This window comes from Equus caballus, chromosome 8 (assembly GCF_041296265.1).
Source record: "Equus caballus isolate H_3958 breed thoroughbred chromosome 8, TB-T2T, whole genome shotgun sequence".
In the NCBI taxonomy this organism is placed as follows: domain Eukaryota; kingdom Metazoa; phylum Chordata; class Mammalia; order Perissodactyla; family Equidae; genus Equus; species Equus caballus.
This window is the reverse complement of record NC_091691.1, coordinates 23,127,227-23,151,096: the sequence shown is the minus strand read 5'-3', so window position 1 is coordinate 23,151,096 and position 23,870 is coordinate 23,127,227. Positions and strand designations below refer to the sequence as shown.

General features: G+C 56.1%; 1 protein-coding gene across 7 annotated transcripts in view; it reads left to right on the top strand.

Moving 5' to 3' along the window:
* Nucleotides 1-23,870, top strand: part of CUX2 (cut like homeobox 2) — a 240,926-nt gene that overhangs the window by 179,106 nt on the left and 37,950 nt on the right. For 6 of the 7 annotated variants that reach the window (XM_070275465.1, XM_070275468.1, XM_070275467.1 and 3 more), the window contains 2 exons: nt 5,645-5,723; nt 23,004-23,138. In XM_070275465.1, the coding sequence (XP_070131566.1) occupies nt 5,645-5,723; nt 23,004-23,138 (214 nt within the window). Of the gene's footprint in view, nt 1-5,644; nt 5,724-23,003; nt 23,139-23,870 lie in introns of those variants that run through there. The other variant, XM_070275471.1, reaches the window with a different exon arrangement.

The following is a 23,870-nucleotide window of genomic DNA, read 5'->3' as shown; positions in this document are numbered from 1 at the left end:
CAGGCCTGACCACAGGTCCCCCGTCGCATGCCTGGGGCTGAGCACACTTTGAGAAACGCTGGTCTCTGGGCGCACGTCTGGGCTGTGGAAGGGGGGCTTCTGAGTGTGGATACCCGCTCTGCCGCTAAGCAGCTCCCTCCTCTTGGCCAAGGGGCTCGGCCACCCTGACCCTCAGTTTCTTCCTCTGCGGGATGGGGCAGTGACGCGGGTGGGGCTCTGGTCTTAGACGCGTTGGGGGAGATTCCAAAGATACGGCCCTGAACGCAGAACAAGGCTGCCGCTTCCGGAAGCTCTGCCCTCGGTAATGAGCTTGGCGCAGAGCATCCTCGACAGCCAGGAGCTCTCGTCACCGGTCGCTCAGACGGCCTGCGGACGCTCAGCCGCGAGGGCCCCAGACTGGCCGTTTTAACCGTCGACAGACAAGAGCTGGGCAGCGGGAGCAGACTTCCGCCTCGCTTCTCGTGGAATCAGCTCTGCGCCTGGCATTTTCATCCTCGGGGGACCACATACCTTTCACCCCGCCTTACAGCGGGCGGTGCAAACGCCGCGTGCTCCGTCAGACGCTGAGCTATTTCTGATGCAACCTTCTTGGTGTCTGTGGCTGGCGGCCGCCTCCTCCTCCACCTCCTCCTCCTCCCCCTCCTCCTCCTCCACCTCCTCCTCCTCCCCCTCCCCCTTGCCCAGATGGCCTTCCAAGATCTGCCTGTCACAAGCCAAATCTGTCATTCTGGACACTTTTCTCCCGCAGTCATGCGGGCCCCGCCATGCGGCAGAAACACGTGCCTTTCATTTCTGCCAAGCTCACCTGTTCTGGGCACGTGGTGAGAGCCTTAGCGCTGCAGGCCTTGCAGAGGCCTCCCGTGTGGCGAGCAGGATTTCCTGCCGTATTGCAAAGCTTGTTGCCGACCTCCACGGGCCGCGTTGCTCCGTGTTAGCTCATTTCTCTGGCAGATGGGGCGTAGTCTTCCCACTCGAGGGATGGACACACTGGAGTCAAGAGAAGCTGAAGGACCTTGGGCCCAGCACTGCATCGGGCTCCAACACCATTAGACCTGGCCTTCTAGAAACAGACAGGGTCATCGCTCTAAAACGAGACTGGACGAGGCAGGACACCCAGGCAGCTACCGTCTTCAGGAGTCGCATTTGCCGCAGGAAGTCCTAAATCTGAACTCATTCAAACCGAGGGCCTTTGCAGGTCGGTTTTTGGTCTCTGCTTTTGAAAATATTGCCCAGCTGTTAGATGAACCTCGTAAGCAGAGGTCAGCAAACTTTTTCTCAAAAGGGCCAGAGAGTAAATATTTTCGACTCTGCAGCCACAGCTGTGCAACTCAGCCATTGTAACTGAAAGCAGACACAGACAGTAGATAGAAGAATGGCCTGGCTGTGCGCCAAGAAAACTTTATTCACACAAACAGGTGAAGGGCTAGATTTGGCCCAGGGGCCATCGTTTGCCACCCTCTGATCGAGACCAGCACTGTCCAGTAGAAATATAATGCAAGCCATATAGGTGATTTAAAATTTTCTAGTAGCTACATTTTAAAAAGTAAAAAGAAACAGGTCAATTTAATTTTAATAATATATTTTATTTAACCCAATATGTCCACAATGTTATCATTTCAACATGTGGTCAATGTGAAAAATTATTGAGCTATTTTATAATTCTTTTTCATCCTGAAGACCTAGAAATCCTATATTTTACACTGACAGCCCGTCTGAATTTGGGATAGTCATGTTTCAAGTGCTCAGTGGCCACCACACTGGACAGCGCAGCTCTGCCGGGGGCGACTGATGTCACAGGGCGACAGTCACACAGATGGAGTATGCACGTGACAAACTGATAAGCGTGTGAACAGAAAGTAGAGGGTGCTGTAGGAGGAGAAACCTGAAAGGAATCTTCCAGCACTTGCCCCCACCCCTGCCCAGAGTTCCTCTTCAGAAGTCGAGGGGACATTCTGATGCCTTCCCCAAACCCCAGTCACCACACGTGCTCCGCGTGGACGGTCGTGAGATGGCGCACCGCACGCTCTGCCCGCTGGTCCTTGGTAATCTCCCTCTAGAGACCGGGGGACGGATTGCTGTTGTTGCTCTGGCTTTTCTTGGGCCCCAGGTCAGCAGCCCCTGACGTGGTACAGCCTAGCTGGCGTCTGAGCCACGTCCGCACTGGCTGCGATGGTTTTTCTCTCCGGGAGAAACGGGCCAGAGTCTAGATTCAGAACAGTAATTTGAAGCCCAGACCTGGTTGAATCCTGTCTGCCATTTACTTCCTGGGTGACCTCGGGCAAGTTGCCTGACCTCATCTGTACGATGGGCGTCGTGACAGCAGCAGCCTTCTGTGATGGCGTGTCCGTGGAGAGGGATGGTCATGAACAGTAAGAGCAGCCGGCACGTGGTCAGTCTGAGTATTGTGTTTATTAGGTAGTATTAGCCCATCAGGGATGCCCCCCAAACTCTGAGTTAATTTCCTCTCCCATTACTCTGAGACCCCAAGGTTTGCATCCCCACCCCCCGGGTTGTGGCTCCTCTTGGGCGTAGCCGTGTCCCCAGAGGAGGAAACTGTGCCCTGTCCATCTCAGCAAGAATAAAAATCTGCCCGCACCTGGTGATTTTCCCTTTGCCTAGATTCTAGAACGTTCTTTCTGTCCGCCACCATCTTCCCCTTCTCAGGGAGACAATTCCTGATGTTCCACCCACCACCCTGGGTCAGCCTCCCCCGACTTATACCTGCTTGAGCCCCTCGTACTTTTCCCTTGAAGCATCTAGCACTTGTAATGAATGAATTATCTGGGGATCTGCTTTCGCGTCAGTCTCCCCGCTGGACCGTGAGTCCCGTGACGACGGGCCTGAGTCTGCATCCTTCAAGCTGAGTCCTCAGCCCACGGTGCTTGGCACATAGCAGATGCTCAGGGAATGTTTGCTGAGTGAATGAAAGATTGTCCTTCACCGTGGAAGGTGAGAGACCTCGCTGTCCTCAGAGTAACAGCGAGAACTGAAGCGGCCTTTGTAACTGACCTTTTTAAAATCACTTGCTTAACGTCCGCCGTACATTTCTCTCCATCGCTCTTAAATAACGAGTTGAGTATGGACCTTGTAAAACCTTCCAGCCGTGCTGTCCAACAGGAATAAATGTGATCCGCAGAAGAACTTTTACATTTTGTGGTATCTCCCTTTAAAAAGGTAAAAAGAAGCAGGTGAAACGAATTTTAATACTAGATTTTATTGGATCAGAATATACCCAACGTTGTCACCTCAACATGCCATCAGTATAAAAACCGCTGGTGAGCTCTCGTGTGCTCTTTTCTTCGGGCCGAGTCTTTGAGATTCGGCGCCCTCACACCACATCCCGATTGGTCCTCGCCACGTTCCAAGGCTCAGTAGCCGCGTGGGGCTTGTGGCTGCCATGTTGGAAACCTTCAAGGAACTGCTGTGGTTTCCAGATTCCTCTTCCCAGAGTGCACTGCTGTGAGGGGAGGTGGGAGCCTTTCTCAGCCGGTCTTCCTGAGACACCAGAGGTGAGCGGAGCTGCCGTTTATCACCCGGCTCCGGGCAGAGCCTGTCCAGTAACGGGCAAGAAGGAAGGGGTGGGTCATACCAAGAGGGGACGTGTCTATGAGACTTAAGACGTGCCAGGAGTTTTTGCAAAGGGCTTTCCATGTCTTAACTCACATGATCCTCCCACAACCCTTTGGGGGAGGTTGGCATATTATTATCCCCATTTTACAGATGGGAAAGTAGAGGCACGGGGATTGAAGAGACCTACCTACCCAAGGACACACAGCTAGCTAGTGGTGGCCTGGCTCCTGGGCCTCTGCCTCGGTTGGCCGCCTCTGTGAACGGACTGTCTCAGAATTGGTGCCTGCCATTTCTCCAGGTTGGTGTCACAGGCAGGACCTAGAGTTGGTGGAACCCACTTGGATTTGTTCATTCAACGAATGATGGTGAGCACCTTCTGTGAGACAGCGCGCTCACAGAGCTTATTCCGAGGGGAGGAATCTGTTAACAGACACCCCCTCAGTTGCCATCATTGGGGGTCGTAAGAAAAGCTCAACCCTGAAAGAGGATGATTGACAAGTAGACACTGGCAGCAGATTCGTCATTTGGGAAGTTGGCCCCCCGGGGACAGGTATGTCAGTGCCAGGGAGCGTAAAGCTCATCCTGTCCAAAGGGAGATTCCCAGCCCAGCGTGTCCTCGGGGAGGTGGGGATGGTGGCCTGTGGGTGCCAGGAGCTCACTCCAGCCATCTGTGTGCCGGGGAGGCCCAGGGCTATGCCAAGGGGACTGCCACCAAGAGCCAGGATCAAGGCCTGTGGGGCCAGAGCTCGGCACTCGGAGCCAAGAGCAGAGGGAGGAGATGGTGCTGAGCCCAGACGGGGCTCGCCGGAGCGCGTCTGATGGAGTCTCACTGGCAAAACGACAAATCCACGAGCAAGAGGACAGCACGGGAACAGAGCTCTTCCTGTCATCTGTGTATTCGTCAGTCAAGAGGCATTCATTGAGTGCCTTTGGTATGCCAGGAGCTGTTTCACGTAACTCTGTCACCCTCGATATTTGTTGGAGCTGTTTATATCTTACAAGAGCTTTAACAATTTCTCCTTAATTTTCAGTGGCGAGAAATATGCCCCAAATGTAAACTGGTGCAGCCACTATAGAAAACAGTATGGAGATTTCTCAAAAAATTAAAAATAGAAATACCATACAATCCAGCTATTCCACTGCTGGATATTTATCCACACGAATGTGTAAAGACACACGCACCCCTACGTTCATTGCAGCATCATTCACAATAGCCAAGACTTGGAAGCAACCTAGGTGCCCATCAAGGAACAAATGGATAAAGAAGATGTGGTATAGATACACAACGGAATACTACTCACCCATAAAAAAGATGAAATCCGGCTATTTGTGACAACATGGATGGAGCTTGAGGGTATTATGCTAAGTGCAATAAGTCAGAGGGAGAAAGTCAAACACCAGGTGCTGTCAGTCCTACATGGAAGATAAACACACAGACACAGAGAACAGACTCATGGTTACCAGAGGGGAAGGGGCGGGTGGTGGGCAGAAGGGGTGAAGGGGCACATGTGTATGTGGGGATGGAAGCTAGACTTTTGGTGATGAACACGATGCAGTCTGTATAGAAGTCACAATAAATGATGCACACCTGAAATTATGATGATGTTATAAACCACCGTGACCTTAGTTAAAGAAAAGGAAAAATATCCGCCAGATGCCAGATGTGTTCCTCTCTCCCCACAGCCTGCGTGGTGTTTGAAGCTCCAGCCTGGCCCTGTTGTAACAGGAGTAACGATACCAGCTGTTCATAAGCTGCTGGTGCCAGGCCTGGGGCTCAGCGCTTAGAGGCAACTCATTCGATCCCCACAGCAGGCCCGGGAGGTAGATTCTGCTATTTACCCCCATTTTACAGATGAGGAAACAGGATCAGAGAGGGCCGGTGACTTGCCCGAGGTTCCCCAGCCGGGCACAGTGGAGCTGAGGTTTGAGCCCGGGCTTCTAACTCCATCCTTTGAACCTTTGTCTCCTCACCCTCTACCCCGCTCTCCCACGTTTGCACACGTAGAAAACTGTCAGATTTGCTTGTAGACTCATGCGTGTTTACACGTGACCCTTTCTCTTGTTGTCTCCAAAGGTGGTGGCTCTTAGCAAGAGAAGCCAGGAGGCCGAGGCCGCTTTCCTGAGTGTTTACAAGCAGTTAATTGAAGCACCAGGTAAGAAACGCTTGGGATCCATGATTGACTCATTAATGATGAGAAACTGCCATTACATGGGGCCACCTCCCAGTGGGACTGGGAGACGGGCCGGGCCCTCCTGGGTGGGGGTGTCTACACCCAGTCTGGTGCAACACGTCCCCACACGGTTGCCCCACCACCTTCCGACGTCAGCCAGGGAGCTTTGGGGGGCTCCTGGCCAGACGGCCCACTTGGACCTTCCTGCGGGCAGGGCCTCGCCCGCCAGAACCCCATCCCATTGGCAGCAGAGGGCGCTGGAGGAAAGACCTCAGAAGTGTCCCCATAGTGCAGCTAACTCAGAAACTTGATGTTCAGCTAAAGCCAAACCCAAAAGAAAACAAAACTATGTGGTCCTATTGACATAAAATATGAAGACAGGCAAAAATGTATCTGTCAGCACTATTGTCAGTGGCCAAAGAGGGGAAGCAACCCAAATGTCCATCAGTGGATGGAGGGATGAGTAAGATGTGGTCCATCCGCACAGTGGAATGTGACTCGGCACTGACACCTGCCACGACGTGGACGGACCTCGGAGACACGCTGAGTGAGAGAAGCCAACACAAAGGTCGCATATGTAGGATTTCGTTTATAGGAACTGCCCGAAACAGGCAAATCCGCAGAGATAGAAATCGGATTGGGGGTTTCCAGGGGTTGGGGGAGGGGATGGAGAGTGACTGCTAAAGGGTGTGGGGTTTCTTTTTGGGGGATAGAAATGTTCCGGAACTAGATAGAAGCAGGGCTTGTACAACATTGTGAATAGACTAACTGCCGCTGAATTGTTCACTTTAAAATGGTCAATTCTGTGTCGTAGGAATCTCACCCCCGTTGATTAACCTGTGCGGTTAGCAGTCGGGGGGTGGTCCTCATGGAGGGGCGATCGCTCCTGGGAGGGGCCTCTGTGGCTGGAGGTGCTGTTTCCTGGCGGGGTGTGGATTATAGAGGGTGATAGTTTGAGAGCATTCAACCGTGTACCCAAGACATGTCGATATACTTCTATAAAATTTCTCCCTTCCTTAAAATGGCCCATGCTCTGCCACCTTCTCATTTACTGACTCAGAAAAGGGGCCCCAGAAAGGTGTGGTGATTTGCTTCACAAAGGTGGAGCCGGGAGGAGACCCCGCTGTGCTAACGCCCTCCACCCAGACAGCCCCAAATCCTTTCCCAGACCCTTCCATGCAGCCGCGGGCATGCACGCCGTCGGGGGTGCCCAGGGCTGGGCGGTTATGAAGAGGAAAATGAGGTCTAAGCCGGGCCGTGGAGAAGGCACAGTCGTTTATATTGGACGTCAGGGTCGTTTGTGGGAGCTTTGCATTTGGGGTGGGAGAGTCCCGCCTTCCGTCTGTCCCGGGCAACTGTGGTGGGTTGGATAACGTTCTCCCAAAATTCCCGTCCACCCGAACCTGGGAACGTGACGTTATTTGGAAAAAGGGTCTTAGTTAAGGATCTCGAGATGAGGTCATCCCGGGTTTAGGGTGGGCCCTAAATCTGATGACAGGGGTCCGTACGAGAGGAGAGGACGCAGAGAGACCCGGGGAGGAGGGCCGTGTGAAGACAGGCGGAGGACGGAGGGGCGCGGCCACAAGCCGCAGGACGCCTGGGACACCAGGCGCTGGAGGAGGCAGGCAGGACCCTGCCCTCAGCCTTCGGGGGAGCCCGGCCCTGCGGCACCTGGATCTCAGCCTGCTGGCCCCAGAACTGAGAGAGAACACACCTCTGTGGCTGTAAGCCGCCCGGTCGGTGGCACTCAGTTACGACAGCCCCAGGAGACCAGCACCACCACGGTGGCGTGAGGCTTCCCGTCAGGCACACGGGCTGGGCAGGGAGGGACGCCGTCCAGCCTCTTGCTCAGAGTGTGGTCCGTGGGCCTGCACACCGGCTTGGCCTGGGAGCCGGTCAGCCATGCAGAACCTCAGGCCCACCCCAGGCCCGCCGAGTCAGCGTCTGCACCTTAGCAAGCTCCTCAGGAGCCCTGAGAGCACGCCAGGGTTTGAGAAGCCCTGGCCTGGTGTAGAAGCTGGATTTGTTCCATCCCCTGCATCTTACAGGCCCCGAGGGAACAGGCCAACCGGTCCCCTTCACCACGGCACAGAGAGGTCGAGTCTGCCGCCCGAGGTCTCACAGCCAGGGACAGATGTGGACAGATGTGGCTCAGGTCTCGGCACGTTCAGCACATATTGCCAGAGTGTGTGCTCCACATCACAACTTGGTTCCACTCGGGAGGCTGCGTTGGCTTCCTGGGCTGCTGGAACAAACCACACAAACTGAGCTGCTTAAGACAGCAGGTATTTATTCTCCCGCAGTTGTGCAGGCCAGAGACCCAACACCCACGTGTGGCAGGGCCACGCTGCCTCTGAAGGCCCCAGCGGAGGACTCTGCCCTGCCTCCTCCAGCTTCTGGGGCTGCAGGGGTCCTTGGCCTGTGGCCACGTCATCCTGTCTCTGCCTCTGTCGTCACACGGCCCTCTCGCTCTGCGTCTGTGTCCCAGGTCTCCAGCTCCTTCTCTGTAAGGACAGCAGTCATTGGCTTGAGGGCCCACCCAGGTCATCCAGGATGACCTCACGTCCAGATCCTTGACTAGTTACATCTGCAAAGACTCTTTTGCCAAACAAGGTCGCCATCCCAGGATCCAGGCCTTGGGATGTGGGTGTGTGTGGGGCCACCACCCAGCCCGCTGCAGAGGTGTCTGACACCCGCCCCGCCCTCCCGGGCCCAGCTCCAGGATGCCCACCTGCACGGCCATGTGGGTTTCTGCGTGAGAACGCTCTGGCAGTGGGAATGGCTGGAGCTGGGCAGCGCAGCCCTTGGGCTCCATGCTCCCGAGAGGACGTGACCCTGAGGCACAAGGCCGAGGCAGCCTGTGTCTACAGCCCAGGTCGTTGTCACCCTCACTGAGGACCACCAGGCACGTGGCCGAGAGGCCCCGTTCCTTCAGCCTTTCTGCTTGTAATGTCTCCACTGTCATCAGAGGTATCTGGAAAATATTTGGAAAAATAAACCGTCTTATTTGCCACCTTGTTTCAATAGTTTGGGTCTCACGGTCACAGCAACAAATGACATTGGAGAGTGACCCAGAACAGACCCAAAGACGCCGCCCAGGAGTCCCCACACCTGCTCCTCCTCCAGACCCTGTAGTACCCGCCTGTGGCACCAGGGGGCAGCACTGAGGGGGCTCGGTTTCCCGGGCTCAGGGCCAGACCCGCGAATCCTGTGTGTCCCACGCACTCACCTGGTGACCGCAGGGGGATTAGCTCCCCTCCCTGAGCGTCCATCTCCTCTGAAGGAGGAGATGAGCAACTCTCGTCATCCTGTGTGTCTGGCTTCCCCGGGGGAAGTGAGGGTCTCCAAGCCAGAGGCTGGGTCATGCTAAAGCTTCTGTACCCAGAACCTGGTACACAGTAGGCACCTAATAATTGTTTGTTGAGTGAATTAGAAGTAAGACTCGGATGCAGAAAAGGGACGAAGGGTAATTTGAACACAAAGGTACTTTTCAGCTAGAGCCCTCTGCTTGTCGCAGGTTTATTTACTCAGACAGCCTTTATTAAGTGCCTGCTGTGTGCCCACACTCACTGGACACTGAGAACCTAGCCGTGAGCCCGCAGACGCAGGCAGGGGTCCCGTCCTCCGGGAGCTGGCACTCTCCTGATGGAGGGACCAGATAGTCGCTCGAATAAGCTGTTGTCTCAAGCCCAGGGGAGCGCCAGACAGTGTAGCGCTGAGGGGAGGAGGGGCTTACGGCCCGCGTGGAAGGAGGTGTCATTTCTGGGGTTCACTTGGGACCCTCATCTTTCCGGAAAGAGGCCTGTGAACACAATCACAGGGCCAGGACCGCAGTGCTAGCCACGGACAGTGAGAGCTCCCACGACCTGCGTGGAACTTTCCGGAAGGTCCTCGTGCCCTCTTGCCCGTCTCCCCAAAGGGTCATTCCAGACCTGGTGCCGACCTCACGCATCTGATTTCCCATCTCTGCTCCCCAGAAATGGGGGGTGGCAGGGGAGACGGACGTCCCCAGCTGTCACCGAGCTGGAGGACAAGGAGCCTTAAGTGATGGAGACGCACCGTGTGAACTGCCCCGTGAGGGGCTCTAACTCATTTCCAAGACATTTAAGAATAACAGAATGTTTTAATGATTTCTTAGGGGAATTAGGAAGACATATTTCCGTTCTCATTAAATTTTATCCTCAGACACAGGAACCAAATGTCAGAAGTGGTTCTGGTGCGGGAGCGCCCCTGCTCGCCGCGCCCCCCACGCGCCCCAGCCCCTCGCGGAAATCACACTCCCGGAAAATTCGCCAGGATGCGTGCTCTCCTGTTGTCGTATTTCTTGACAGGCAAATTATTTGTCGAAATCACCCCCCCACACCCCCGCCAAGCCACACAAGTCCTGATTCAACATTTTCGTTTTGAATGACTGCTGCCAACACAAATCTTTGGCAGAAAAGGCAAGATCGCATGATTGCTCAGCAAGTATTTTGATAAGTGAGCAGCCTGTATGTCTGTAATTACGAAAGAAAACCGTAAATCTTCGGGATATTGTTCACACAGATGCGGCGTGAAGTGAGAAAAAAAGCAGGACGACGTGTTAAAAGCATAATTAATGTCATTGTTGTGGAGGATGATTTGATTTAAACCTTTCTGACTTCTGTATCGGTGACGGCTCATTTCTTTGTCGCGCTCGGAGAGGCGCTAGGGACCGACCCCAGCGTCAGAAAGCTGACTCGTTAACCAAGTGATTAGTTAAAAGCAAAAAAAAAAAAGAAAAAAATGAAAGGAGGAAAGAGCGAGTAAGAGGGCAGGCAGGGGAACATCGCTGACGACGGAAGAGAGAGAGGTGAGTGCCCCCAAAATGTTTTTTCTGCTTTTCTTTGGTTTTTAAGAACCCGAGGCGGGAGATGACAGCGCCTGACAGGTGCCTCTCTCCCAGCTCCGTCTTTCGGAAAGGAGTCAAAGGCCGGCGGCTTCGGTGCTCGAGCTATGGTGGCACACACGGCTTGTGGGACTCGGCTTGGTGTTCTTGAGCTGTGTGACCTTGGGCAGGGGCCTCAACCTCTCTGAGCTCTGATTTCTGTGTCTGTAGCTGAGGGATAATAATAGAACCTTCTCGTCGGCGACGTGAGGATTCGATACTACGTGTGAGAGCCTGTGGCAGGGTCTCAGCAGCAGCAGCCCGCTGCCAGGCTGACGTCGGGACAAGTTACACAAGTTGCAGGCGTGCGCTATTGATTCCACAAGGTTCTGCCGGATGTCAAGGACATGGGGTGAGCGGTTTGGGCAACGGGGTTACTGAGTCTGTGGAACAGGAAAATGCTTTAGGGCGTTTAGGGTTTTTAAATATTTCTCCCCAGTTATGGAAGTTGCATATGCGCACTGTCAGATTCAGAAAATAGAGCAAAGTAGAAAGGAGGAGGGAAAGGCAGTGGGGCCATCTCGACATTTCTCTTTTGGATCTTTTCCCCTGTATGTCTTCAAAATGCTCACTCCCTCTGCCTGTGCCGTTTTGGATCCTTCTTCCTTTCACCCACCACGAGCACCCGTATTTCCCTGTGTGATTACAGGTCCTGAGTAACTCTGCTCCGTCGTGGGTGGCACCTGGTGTGCTGTGCTGAAATTGACTGAGCCCCCCTCCAACGGTGGGCATTTAGGGTGCTTGAGGACACACGGCTTATTGCTGCCATGCTGTAGTTCCGAGGACGAGGAAGAAAACTTGGGAAGGAAAATATGTTGTAGCCACATATTGACCACAAACCCGGGATTGTGATCAAAAAGAATAAAAGTTCTTTTTTTCTCCTTGTTGAGTTATTTTGCATGCCTTCATTTGCTAGTTACACTATCTTTTCATATGTTATGAACTATTCATATTTCTTCTTTCATGAATCACTGGTTTGTGTATCCTCAGCCCAGTTTTCTATCAGAGCGATAACTTTCTTGTTGATTTGTAGATGCTCTTTGTATATGATGGATTTTAACCTTTGTCCTGGTAAACACGTTTCGTATCTTCTCCCCTAGTTTGCCCTTTGTTTCTTAGCTTTGTTTATACAATGTCTCTTGTCTATGGCACATAGCAGGCATTCAAAAATATCTGCAGAAAGTAGGGCATCTTACCAAACCTTTGCTTTATGGCTTCTGGATTTTGTGTCATGTTTTAAAAACCCCTTCTCACCTGAAGGTCAGGGTTGGGGGTTTTTTTAGTACTTTTGCGATCTTAATTCTTAAAGATTTGATTCCTTGAACCATCTGAAATATATGTTGAGGGAAGTAGTGAGGGAGGCTGAGTTTAGCTTTGTGTTCGTCCCAAATGGCTGGTTCTGCCGCCACCTAGTGGCTAAGCCCCCTTCACGGAGGAAATGCGGATCAGGAGAAGCCGCTGTCCCTGGCTGCCCTCACCCCTCCCTTCCGCGGGGCTCAGGGTCTCAGGGTCAGGTCTCCCCAGAGACGGCAGCGCCTTTAGAGGCGGCCGTTTCCTGCCTCGCCTTTGCCGCTCCGGGTCCTCTGCCGGGAGGCCCTCTCCCCACGGCCCCCTGTGTAAGTTCCACTTTTGCGGACAGCCGAGCACTGGGAGAGGAGTGATGATAGCGGCCGGCGGGAGGCTGGTACCCAGAGGCGCTCCATAGACGGCTGCTCCCTCTCAGGAGCGAGGACAAGCGTTTCGGCTGTGGCTTTGCATCAGCTCATTCTCTGAGCGCCTGCTAGTGCCCACCCTGTGGCTTGAGTCCTGCCTGCCCTCGGGACTCAGAGTCCAGCAGGGCCAATGGGACCCAAAGACAGACGCCCAGAACGCCCAGCAGAGAAAGGGCTCCAACTCGGGCCGGCGGAAGGAGGCGCCTCAGAGAGGGCAGCCTGTGAATCTGGTTTTAAGCATGAGCTACCATCCTCTTGCCGGGTCGTTTCTGGGGTGCTTCTTGTGTGTCCGGCCGTGTGCTCAGCCCCTTAGAGAAACAAGTTCACTGATCCCCACAGCCCCCTGGAAGGGGGGTACTGCCATCCTGCCCCATCGTGCTGCTGAGGAAGTGCAGGCTCAGAGAGGTCAAGCCGCTTGCCCAAGGTCACACAGCAAAGAGGTGAGGGAACCTGAATCTCGACCCTCAGTTCCTAACCCAGATGCAGGATTAGTTTAAAAATTGAAAGGGTTTGGACCAAACCATTAGAGACTTCAGTTCTAAAAAGAGTGAAAACCAGTTAAGGGTCTTTGCTGCCAGTACAGAAGTTCTCAGCTGAGGTTCTAGGCTGGGAGTGTGACCCCCTTGCAGAAGTGCAGACATGTCACCCGGAGGAAGAACGAGTCACCGCTCACTAGCCAAGAGCTGCTGGTCCTCCTGGCCTGGGGCTCCAAAGCCTGGGGCTTGTGTCGAGGGTAAACAGAGTCACGAGCTCCAGACCTGGGGCAGAGCGGTGCCAGGAGGAGCACCAGCAGGCCTCCAGGCTGAAGGGCCCTCCCACAGCGTGGGGCCAATCCCCGTTCTGCCCTTTGCTTCCCCTATCACACCTGACTTCTCTGAGCCTCAGTTTCCCCACTTGTAAAATGTGGGTAATGATCTCACCTACTTATAGGGCCGCTAGGTGGGTTCCATAAGAAAGGAGAACACTTAGCATGGTGTGTGGCATAGAGTAGTAGCCCCGTGCAATTCATTCAACAAATATTGAGCACCTGCTGTTTGCCAGGCACTCTTTTCCACACAAGGGCACAATGTTAAGCAAAATAGACACGGTCCCTGCCAGCCTGGAACTTTCTGTGCAGCTCAGCATGTGGGAACTTTATTTTTATTGTAATAGACGTGGGTTTGAGTCCTGGCTCTGCTGCTCCTTGGCTGGGTGACCTTGAGGAGCTGGCTCTACCTCTCTGAGCCTCTGTTGCCTCCTCAGGAAAAGCACGCCCTCCTGGTAGCCCTGGGAGGATTAAGTGAAGTGAAGACCGTAAGGTCCTCAGCTGAACGGCCAGCGTGTGCTAAGTGCTGAGTAAGCAGTGGCTGCCGTTGTTATTGTTGGTGGTGGTATTATTACCAGCACCACCCAGTGCCAACAAGGAAGACCCTCTCCAGCCGCTCTGTGCCTGCTTAAGCCAGGAGAGCCCGAGGCAGCCGCCCCGGGGGGGAGATGGGGTGGGCGGACACCTGGCTCAGGCCGCGTGGGGGGGCCCACGCCTCATCTGCTATGGAAAAGTCAGGATTGAAGGATCAGAGTTGGTGTCGCCGCCGCCCCCACGGGCGCCCGGAGCCGGGCCCAGATGGGAGAAGGCTTCTGTCTCCACGACGTGTTGGAGGGGCGCGCGCATACTTCTGCATATATGTGTTTCTAAACAGCCCCGCGGGCAGCCTTGGCGGCTCTGGCTTTCCTAAAAAAGCTCGGCGCCTGCTCTCCTTCAGACGGCCCGGCGCAAGGAAGGAGGCCGCCCCTCCTGCGTCCCGCTCGCCCCGCAGCGCAGACCCTCTGACACCTGTGCCCGCAGTACGCACCAGCAGTGGAGGGGATGGGCGCTCGGTGCGGCCTGAAAATATTACCAGGTGTCTGGTCCGCTGGCAGCGTCTCCAGGGGGTCAGGTCCGGTGTAACCAAAATGAATGGCATTCTGTTAAGCAATTTGTGCATAAAGAGCAGGTGGATGTCTGAAAGACAAAGGCATTCCCCTTGCCGACTGTGTGCCCCCTGCGCGCCCTGTGGGACCTGCCAGCTCTCACGGTTCCTGTTCCATCTTGTGTGTGTGCCCACATGCTCGGTTATCCAGAGGGTTTGTTGCAGTCAAACGCTTCTGATTGGAGGGCCCCTGTTTTGGGCTTTTTTATTCACGTTGGATCTCAGGCCTTGTGGTTCCCGCTGTCGCTGCCCACATCTCCACGCCGCCCGTCTGTGGGGCAGGCACTCAGGGCCGCCCAGGGCTCCGGGCAGCCGCGGGGCTCGACCCAAAGGTTTCCAGGGCTGGACGTGCTGAGCTCCCTGGCTCCAGACAGGAGCTGCAGGGCGTCCTGACACCAGGATGTGAGGCTTGCCAGATGCCCGAGGGCGACCCGGGTCGCTCTGGAGATTGGGAGCTCGCGTCCCCAAGTGGGGTCAGTGACCTAGGGAGCAGCCTGCGGTACCTGGCACGACACTGACGCTTCGAACACATTGGGTACCAGGTGTCGCTTTCTGCTTTCTTCCAGATAAAGTCTCGCTCAGCATCTCGGAGGCCTGTAGGACACCTGTGAATCTCCCTCTGGCCACGGAGAGCCGGCCTCGGGCTCCAGGTCCTGGGCAGGTGACAGGGTCTAACTAGAACTTAATATCATCAGTTTCCTTGTTTGTTTGTTTGTTTCTTGGTGTTTGTTTTTTTTCTGTTCATGATACGGGATCTCAATTATCTATTCACAATAGCGAAACAAAATATTCTTTTAAAGTATATTTAAGTTAAGAAACACTGAGTCGTGTAAGGACAGATGTCAAGTTGGCGGTGTCTCTGGGCAGGTGGACAGAGCAGAGGTTGTGCGTGAGTACGCCCACGTCTGGTGTCTGGGCCCCACTGAGTTGGAATTCTTTTTCTCACGTGGTGACCTTGAGCAAGCAGCTCCCCTTTGCTGGGCCTCAGTTTTCTCATCTGGAAAATGGGGGTGATAGTGGTACCTCACGTGGTTGTTTTGATGGTTAAATGAGATATGCAAAGTGCATGACGAGGTGGGGAGTGTGTGTGAAGAAATATCAGTTTCCTGGAGCTTTTGGCTCAAGATGCTGGGTCAGGGTCTCATCTGCCCCATGCCCCAGCCTTGCAGATGTGGGGACCCCATCTGCTCCAGAATGGATGGTAGCTGGGATTTTGGGGCTGAAAACCAGAAACTAGTGTTTGGAGGGCTGGAGCCTGCTCTGACCCCAACCCCCACCCTCGGCAGCAGCGCCCAGACCAGCCTGCAGGGAGCAGAGGTGAAGCTGGCACCAGGAGTCACCCGGCGTTGCCAGCCTCTCCCCACGTCCTAGTCGGTAAAATGGGTCAGCTGTCACGAAGATGGAGCTAAGCTGTGTTTCTGGAATAGTAATTCCAGGGGATTGGTCGGGAGGGTCCACCTCCCTTCCGTGGTCTGAAGGGGCTGTTTGTCCTGGCACCTCCTGTGTCTAGATTATTCCCCCATCTGGCTCCCTCATTCCCTTCGGGGCTCTGCTCACATGTCCCCTCCTGCGAGAGCCTTCTCTGCCCGGGCTGCTTCAGCTAGCACCGTCCCCCAACGCACACCCCGGGCCACTCTCTCCCCAGAGCCTGCTGCATTCTTCTCAGCCCCTCATGCCATTGGTTTATTTGTCCCTTGTCCTTCTCTGCCTGTAGAATGTCAACCCCAGGAAGGCAGGAATTTCCTCTTATCACCGCTGGGTCTCCAGGGCCCAGAAGCTTCCGTGGCACACAGCAGATGCTCAGGAAATATTTGGCAGCTGAAGAAGTGGCACCCGCCCGTAGTGGGTGCTCAGCGAAACACCCCCAGGGGTGAACGGCTGCAGTCGAGACTGTGCTCGTTCCTGCCGCTGCCGTCACAAAGGACCACAACTTCGTAGCTTCAAACTGTCCCCCTTTTTGAGCACCTACTATGTGAAAGGCCAGAGCGGGGTCCCCGGAGAGAAGGGGGGACCGAGGAATGAAAGCAAGATGCCCCCAGCCCCCTGCCCGTCAGGTCCTCTGGGAAATCTTCTCCACACACTGTCAAGATCTCTCGTCATTTCTCCTTCAATCTGTGCTCGTAAGAGCAGCCGGTGACATTTCTGCATCGAGTGATGCCGACGGGCCGGGTGAGTGGGGAGCCCTTGCGTTTGCCAGCCACCTCGGCCGAGCGTTTTACCTGGTTATAATCTGGCAGAATCTTCCAGTCTTCTGGATGCTGGTAATTTTTTTTCCTCCCTAACTCAGCCCCCAGCGCTGTAGCTCAGGGCTCTGTGGATTTCTCCCAGTTGGTGGGGTGGAAAGGAATGAGTTTACCGGAATGCTGTAAAATCTAGGAATTCCACACTGTGCGCTGGGGCAGGAAATAGAGGGTGGAAAAGGCCCCTGTCCACTTTTAGAGCAGGGACCCCCCCTCAGCCCTCAGCCCCCAGCCCAGTTCCTTCGTGGTTGGGGAGGATGGACATGCAGGAGCCGGGCGCCTGGGACCAGCTCTTCCCCTTGGAACTGGCCTGTCTCCGGACGGCAGGTGACGTGGCAGGAGCTTATTCTCCAGTGAGGACCTCCTTCCGGCCGGGCCTGGAGCCTTGGCAGCTCCTCACTCCGTCTCTCTCGCGGTTGGTACCCGGTCAGTTACCATCTGTTGTGGGTTGAATTTTGTTCCCCAAAAAGATACGTTGAAGTCCTCAGCCCATGCCCGTGGATGTGCCCGTGTTTGGAAATAGGGTCTCTGAAGGTAATCAGGTAAAAGTGGACCCTAGTCCGTAGGATTGGTATCCTTCTAAGAAGAGGAGAGAGACGCGGCGAGGAGGCCGTGTGATGATGGGGGGATCGAAGTGAGGACGCTGCCACAAGCAAGGAGACGCCGAGGACGGCCCGCGACACCAGGAGCGAGGACAAAGTCTCAGAGCAGCCCAAGCGCGGAAGGGACATGGTGATGGAACTAGTCAACCCTAGTCCCCTCGACTTCATCTTAATGTGATTTCGTCTGAAAAGACCCACTTTAAGGGCGCCTTTGGAAGTCCTGGCTGCACGTGAACTTGGGGGAGCACCGTGCGGCCCGGGGCAGCACCCCCCACTCTGTCCCCCTGGGACCCTGAGCACTGCCCCCCTCCCCCGCCTGGCCAGGCCAGCGCCGGCCTGTTCTGCACCTGGGCTCGGGGAGCCTTTGAAAAGGCGCGTGAGAGCTGGTCACTTGCCACTGCCCGTCGATGAGCCCCACCCTGACTGGGGCATCAGCTGTGTGGACGGCTCCTGTCCACCCGTTCACACCAGGCCCCCAGACTCTCAGCAGACCCGTGCTGAGTGAACAGGTGCGTGGGCCGTGGGTCCCTGCGAGCTTGGCTCGCCCACTATGGCGCGTGCCAGCACCTCACATGGGCTCCGGGTCCACAGACTCTGGAGTCCAGCAGCAGCTCCACGGCGGGGTCCACTGAGACTGTCCCCATTTTACAGACGGGAAAGCTGAGGCTCTGAGAGGCAGAAGAGTAGTCGTGTGTTGGTTTGGGACAGACTCCAAGATGGCGTTAGATGGGGAAGAGACATACCGGGGAAGACACGGGTGAAGGAAGAAGGGGAGGGAGCCGGAGGAGACAGGGAGGGGGGAGGGAAGGGGGGGCTGGTGGGAGCACCCCTGCAGGGCAGCTCTGAGGACTGGCCAGCTGACGGGCGCCCTGGCGTGGGAGGCTCTGCTCCGGCTGCTGTGACAACCCCGACAGCGGGGCCTTAAACAGCAACACGTCTTCTCGCCAGGCTGGAGGCTGGGAGTCGGCGGCCGGGTGCCGGCAGCCCAGCGTCTGGGGACAGCCCTGCTCCTGGCTGGCCGACGAGCCTCCCACTGCTCCTCCCGTGGCCTCGTCTCTGCGCATGTGGGGGGCTCTGGGTCTCCCCCTCTTCTTGTAAGGCCACCATCCTCTCGGATCAGGGCCACCCTCATGGCCTCATTTGACCTGAATGACCTCCTTAGAGGCCGTGTCAGCAAGTTCAGTCACACTGGGTTGTCGCCTTGGACTTGGGGGCACAGTTCAGTCTGGGACACAGGGTTGCCTGTCCTGGTGTCGGCAGAGGGGCCTGGCTCTCCCCGCCGCTGTGCTCAGTCCTTGGCGGGGAGCAGCCCGGGCCAGAGTGGCCTCCAAGAGTCGGCGGGGTGCCGGCTCTGTCGTGGGGGTGCAGCCTGCTCCCGGAGCCCCACACAGCCCGCGCAGTAGGCGCTGTTGTTATCCCCATTTGCCTGTCGGGGACACTGAGGCTCACAGGGCCTGAGTGGCTCTCCCTGAAGGTGTCACAGCCGGGACATGGCCCTCAGCCTCCTGGCCTGGCCCCGCCCCCTGTATCGGAGGGTGGCTTCAGAAATTTGGAGGATTTGCAGCGTTGGTGCCTCTTGTGTCAGGATCAGCTGTGAAGGGGTTTAATCATCACCTCCCTGAGTGTCTGGCTCTGAGAGACAGGCCCAGGGACAAGGCACTCGCCTCATCAGGACCCCACCCCTCTCTGATGATGTCCAGTGCTGTCTGAACATGTGCCAGGGATATGCTTGTAATAGGAATTTGAACTCGAGCCCAGAGAAGTCTTGTGCTTTGTCCAAAGTCACACAGCAAGCCGGCAGCAAGGCCAAGAAGAGACCTCTCAGTCTCTTGCTTCTGGCCTCATAGTAACAAATTCCCCGTGCCCTGCCTCAGGGCAGCTTGGCCCACTACAAAGGTCTCCTGGGGCCCTGGGTTCAAATCTCACTTCTGAGCTAGGTCACCTTGGGCACATCGCATCTCCTCTCTGGGCCATTTCCTTGTCTGGAAAGGGAGATAGCAGCATCGACCTTACCAGGCCTCACCTTGGGGAAGCGACTCCACCCCCCACCTGTGCCTCAGTTTCCCCATCTGTAAAATGGGAACACAGCAGCACCGACCTCACAGTGCTGTGGTGAAGCCTGAATGAATTCGAGTCCATTTACAGTGCTTTGGCTGTGAGTTTTCGCTCATGGCCTGACTTTGGCTGAGTCACCTAAGCCCCCCCTCGCTCCCTCAAACTGGGGAGCCAGGCCCAGTACAGTGTGGGAAGAAGAGCCCCGTCCCAGTTCGCTGGCAGACTTCAGGGGGCCCCCGGGCCCCGCTTTTCCCCATCAGTGGGATAGGGTGCGGGGTGTTGGGCAGACTGTCCTCATGGGTCCCTCCGGCAGGACTTTCTGCACTGGAGTCTTTGGCCCCAGAATGGAGCTCGCAGCAGGGTGATTGGTTCTGGGTCCCTGGGCACCGATGAACGTATGGGGCCATGCCCTGTCCTCAGACTCACGGGCGTCACCACAGCACCGAGAAGCCAGGCCTGCTGTCCCCTCTCAGGGTGTAAGAGCCCTACTGTGCGCCAGCCCTGGGCACACCTGCATGCATCCTCTCGCCCTGCCCTTGCCACCACCCCTACGCAGTGGTCCCCTTGTATCCATGAAGACATGGAGGCCCCGAGAGTTCACCACTGTCCAGAGGTCCATAAAGCACGCTGCTGCTCTCCGGATGTGTTTTCACTCTTCAGTAATCGCTCCTGGGAAGGAGGAACTGTTATCTTTTCCCACTTTATAAGTGGGGTAACTGAGGCTCCAGTCCCCATGGGATTTGGACCCAGAGGTGGACCTCAGGTTCTGTGAGCTTCACCACTGTGTTCTACCCTGTAACAGCAAATAGAGGCGAAAGGCCGGAACCCGGGGACCCACTGGACAGGTCCTGAGTGTCCACACAACCCTGTCCCCCGCCTCTCCAGGGCCCCAGGGCAGCTTCCCCCAGACAGAGTGCGCCCGGCAGCCAGGAGTGACCGCAGGGCCTCCGGGAAGAACGAAGGGGTGAGCGACACCCTTCATCACCTGAGGGGAGTGTTCTGGCGTGGACGGCCGTGTGGCCAGCCTGGCCCCCGAGCCACGGCTGGATCTTTCCACCTGCTTGGAGCCACAGCGAGCTCTCTGCAGCTCTCCGTGGCCCTCTGTGGCCCTCCGTGATTCTCCATGGCTCTTCGTGCCCCTCCGTGGCCCTCTCTGGCCCTCTGTGACTCTCTGTGCCCCTCTGCAGCCCTCCACAATTCTCCACGCCTCTCCACGACCCTCCGTGGCTCTCAATGACCCTCCGTGGCCTTCCGTGGCTCTCCATGGCCCTCCATGACTCTCCATGGCCGGCTCGGAGCTGCGCCCGCCTGTGTTTATCTAACTTCCCTGACCCCGGCAAGCGCTTGTCACCTTTTCTTCCTTTCTCAAAAGCCAGGACACAATAGGAAGCGTTTCCTTGAACTTATTAAAAAATCCAGACTTGTAAATTAATTTGTCCGTGTTGTACAAAGGCAGTGCAGATGGACTCATTAGCATGCACACAACAAATAATTATAGATGAATTTTTAGCTGGCCTGCCTAATGCACTTGCTGGGTTAATTATGTCAATGTATAATTACATCAGCCCGGGGAGACATAATGGCATACCCCGCTGAGCAGGCCCTGCCTAATGACAGGCGTGGGGGGAGTGCTGACAGAGGGAAGATGGCGGCCTTCTCATGCACCTGCCTACCTCCCCACAGACGCCCATTGTCCGAGCCTCCTGCCACCTAAACAAACAGGCGGGAGGAGACGGATAAAACACAGAGGCAACCTTGTTCCAGCCGGACCTGAAGGCCCCTGTGCACAGGCACTGCCACATTTCTTCTGTCAGCAGATGTTTATTGGGTCGGACTGTGTGTCAGGCTTCATTCACCCACAGGGGGTCCAGTAAGGGAGCAAAGACAGATGCAGTCGCAGCCCTGCCTTGTGGAGTTTGCAGTCCAGTGGGTGTTAATTAGGTGGACTTGCAAATCAATAAAAATTTTAAGCCCAATGAGTGCTGTGAAGGAAGGGTGTAGGCAGCTGGGAGAGCTCCTATCGGAGGACTGACTGGTCAAGGAAGGCTTCCTGGAAGAAGAGGCATTTGAGTTGCAAAGACAAGTAAGAGTAACTAGCTGAAACGGGGGAGAGGCGGCAGGGTGTTCCTGGCAGAGGCTGCTGCCTGTCCAAAGGCTCTGGGGTGGGAAGGTGCGTTTGAGGGACTGAGAGAAGGTGGCCAGTGTGAGTGGAGCTCAGAAAGGCTGGAATAGCCAGGGCTTCCACTTGTTCTGAGCTGACCAAGTGCCAGGCGCCGTGTTGAACACTTTATATGGATCCTCATCACACAGCCCCAAGAGGTTTGTACCTTTATGGTGAGGCACAGAGAGGTAGGGTTGTTAGCCAAGGTCACACAGCAGTCCTGAGAAACAAGTATGGATTAGACCAGGACCCAGGGATGTCTGACTCCGGGATCCGTGCTCTTACTCCCTCTGCCTCCCAGTAGAGAGCCATGGCCAAGCAGATGCTGGCAGGAGACCCCAGGGGAAGGACCAGGAAGAGAGAGGCCTTCAGTGCAGCTGAAAGGACTGTGGGCCAGACCCAGGCCCCTTGGTCTGGAGCCAGGAGGCCCCAGCTTTCTGGGGACCCCATAAACACCCACTGGTGGCTGCTGGCGTTGAAATGCCGACCCCACGTTGACCAGAAGCCTTCGTGGCATCAGAGAAAGAGACCCAGACTCGAGTCTCACCTCCACCCGTCAGCAGGTCACCTGGCTCCTCTGAGCCTCAGTTTCCTCATCTGTGAAAACGAATTGGATCCAAGCCAGCCTCCAGGGATGCTGGGGGCATCAGGGGGACCCATTTCCATGGATGGGCTTGGAGCCTGGGTGATGCCACCCCGTGCTCTGGCAGGAGCTGTTCGTACCTGCCCTGGGGGGGACGGGAGCCACCTGGAGGAAGAGGTGCTGGGCTCTAGACCTGAAGGAACAGAAGGTGCTCGCTGGGTGACAGCCGGGGCAGGGGGGGACAAATTCCAGGCGGAAGGACTTGCATCTTCCTCACCTTCTAGCCCTTGGGAAACTGGCAGGGATCTTATATCCGGGTGTGTATTTCCGGAAAAGCCGTTATTTAACCGGCCATGTGTGTCACAAATGATGGCATGTTGGTCCAGGTCCATTGAGAAGCCCCCCGAGAATCACATGTGCAAGGATGCTGTTGGGGGGAGCGCAGGCAAGGGAGGAGGGAGAGAGCTGGGAGAGGCGGGGAGCTGGGTGGAAGCATCCAGACTGCGTACAGCCTCAGGAAGCGCTGGGAGACCTTGGGGGCGTCCTCGGCCCTCGGGGCAGCCCTGTGTCCCCTGGAGCAGGTCTGCCTTTATCCCGCTTTCTGCAGGCCTTGTCTGGGAAAGCCCGTGGGACGGCTGGCCCCAGACTGATGGATGTCAGAGTCACAGCTGGGTCCTTGCTCAGCGACGCTCCCCGTGGTTGGAGGCGTGCAAGACACCATCTCAGGGCTGCCACAGATGGCATCGCAGAACCCAGAAGATGCAGTTATTATGTCAGTTATGGTTATCGTTATTATTCGCAGCTGAGCAGGACACCCACCCCCTGGGGAGGCACACGCTCCCCTGAGCAGCGGCCTGAAGAGGGCTGCCCCCTCTAAAGCGGGAAGTCCCCATTGCTCGCCCTGGCCATCAGAGAGGCTCCAGGTGGCTCCGGTGGATGGTCCCTCGACCCCAGCTTCCCGGGGAGGGACCCACGAGACCCCACGGCCTCAGCCTGGGTGTCCCCGGCCCCCAGGGCCACCCCCACCACTGTCCTCCTCCCTCTCTCTCTGCAGACCCTGTGCCTGTGTTTGAGGGGACGCGCAGCCTAGACGACAGACTGCAGCCCCCCAGCTTCGACCCCAGCGGGCAGCCGCGGCGAGACCTCCACGCTTCGTGGAAGAGGCACCCCGAGCTCCTCGGCCCCAAAGGTAGTCATCAGGCCTTCTCGGGGCGTCCCTAATAAGCACGGGCTGTGGCTCTTCAGCACCAAACTCAGCCTCGCTGGGGGCGGTGGGGGGACGGGAACTGGGCTTTATGGTTTTGGATGCGGGATGGGTTCGGGTCCTCGGCTGCTGAAACAGACCAACCCCACAACTCAGAGCCGTATCTTTGAAGGGCGGGGAAGTTGCAGAGGATGCACCACACAGCCACTTGGGGACCCAGGCTGCGGAGGTCCTGCCACCTCCAACACGTGGCGTCCGGAGTCACCGTGAACGCTGACAACGGGCGACCAGGCAGAGAAAGATGGAGGGCCACACCCAGGCTGATGGGGCCAAGCTTGGAGGGGGACACGCTCACTTCCGGCCACATCCCATTGGCCAAAACCTAGTCACGTGGCCGCACCCTGCCGCAAAGGAGGCTGGGAAATGTAGTCCTGCCGTCTGCCTTGGAGGACGGGGAAACAGGATCTCAGCACCGGAGAAGACAAGTTAAGAAACCGGCAGAGCTAAAAATATGGTGTAAGATGTACACGTACTGTGTTAAAAACGATTAAAAGCAAGAGAATGGTGAACAAAATTCAGCATGGTGGCTAAAAAAATGAAGCAGAGAGGGGAAGAGTCAGGTGTAGGGACGGTGTCTAAGGGGTGACGGAGTAGGATTCCCCTCAGAGACCAGCAAGGCTACCTTTTCTCTGTAAAGGGCCAGGGAGTAAATATTTC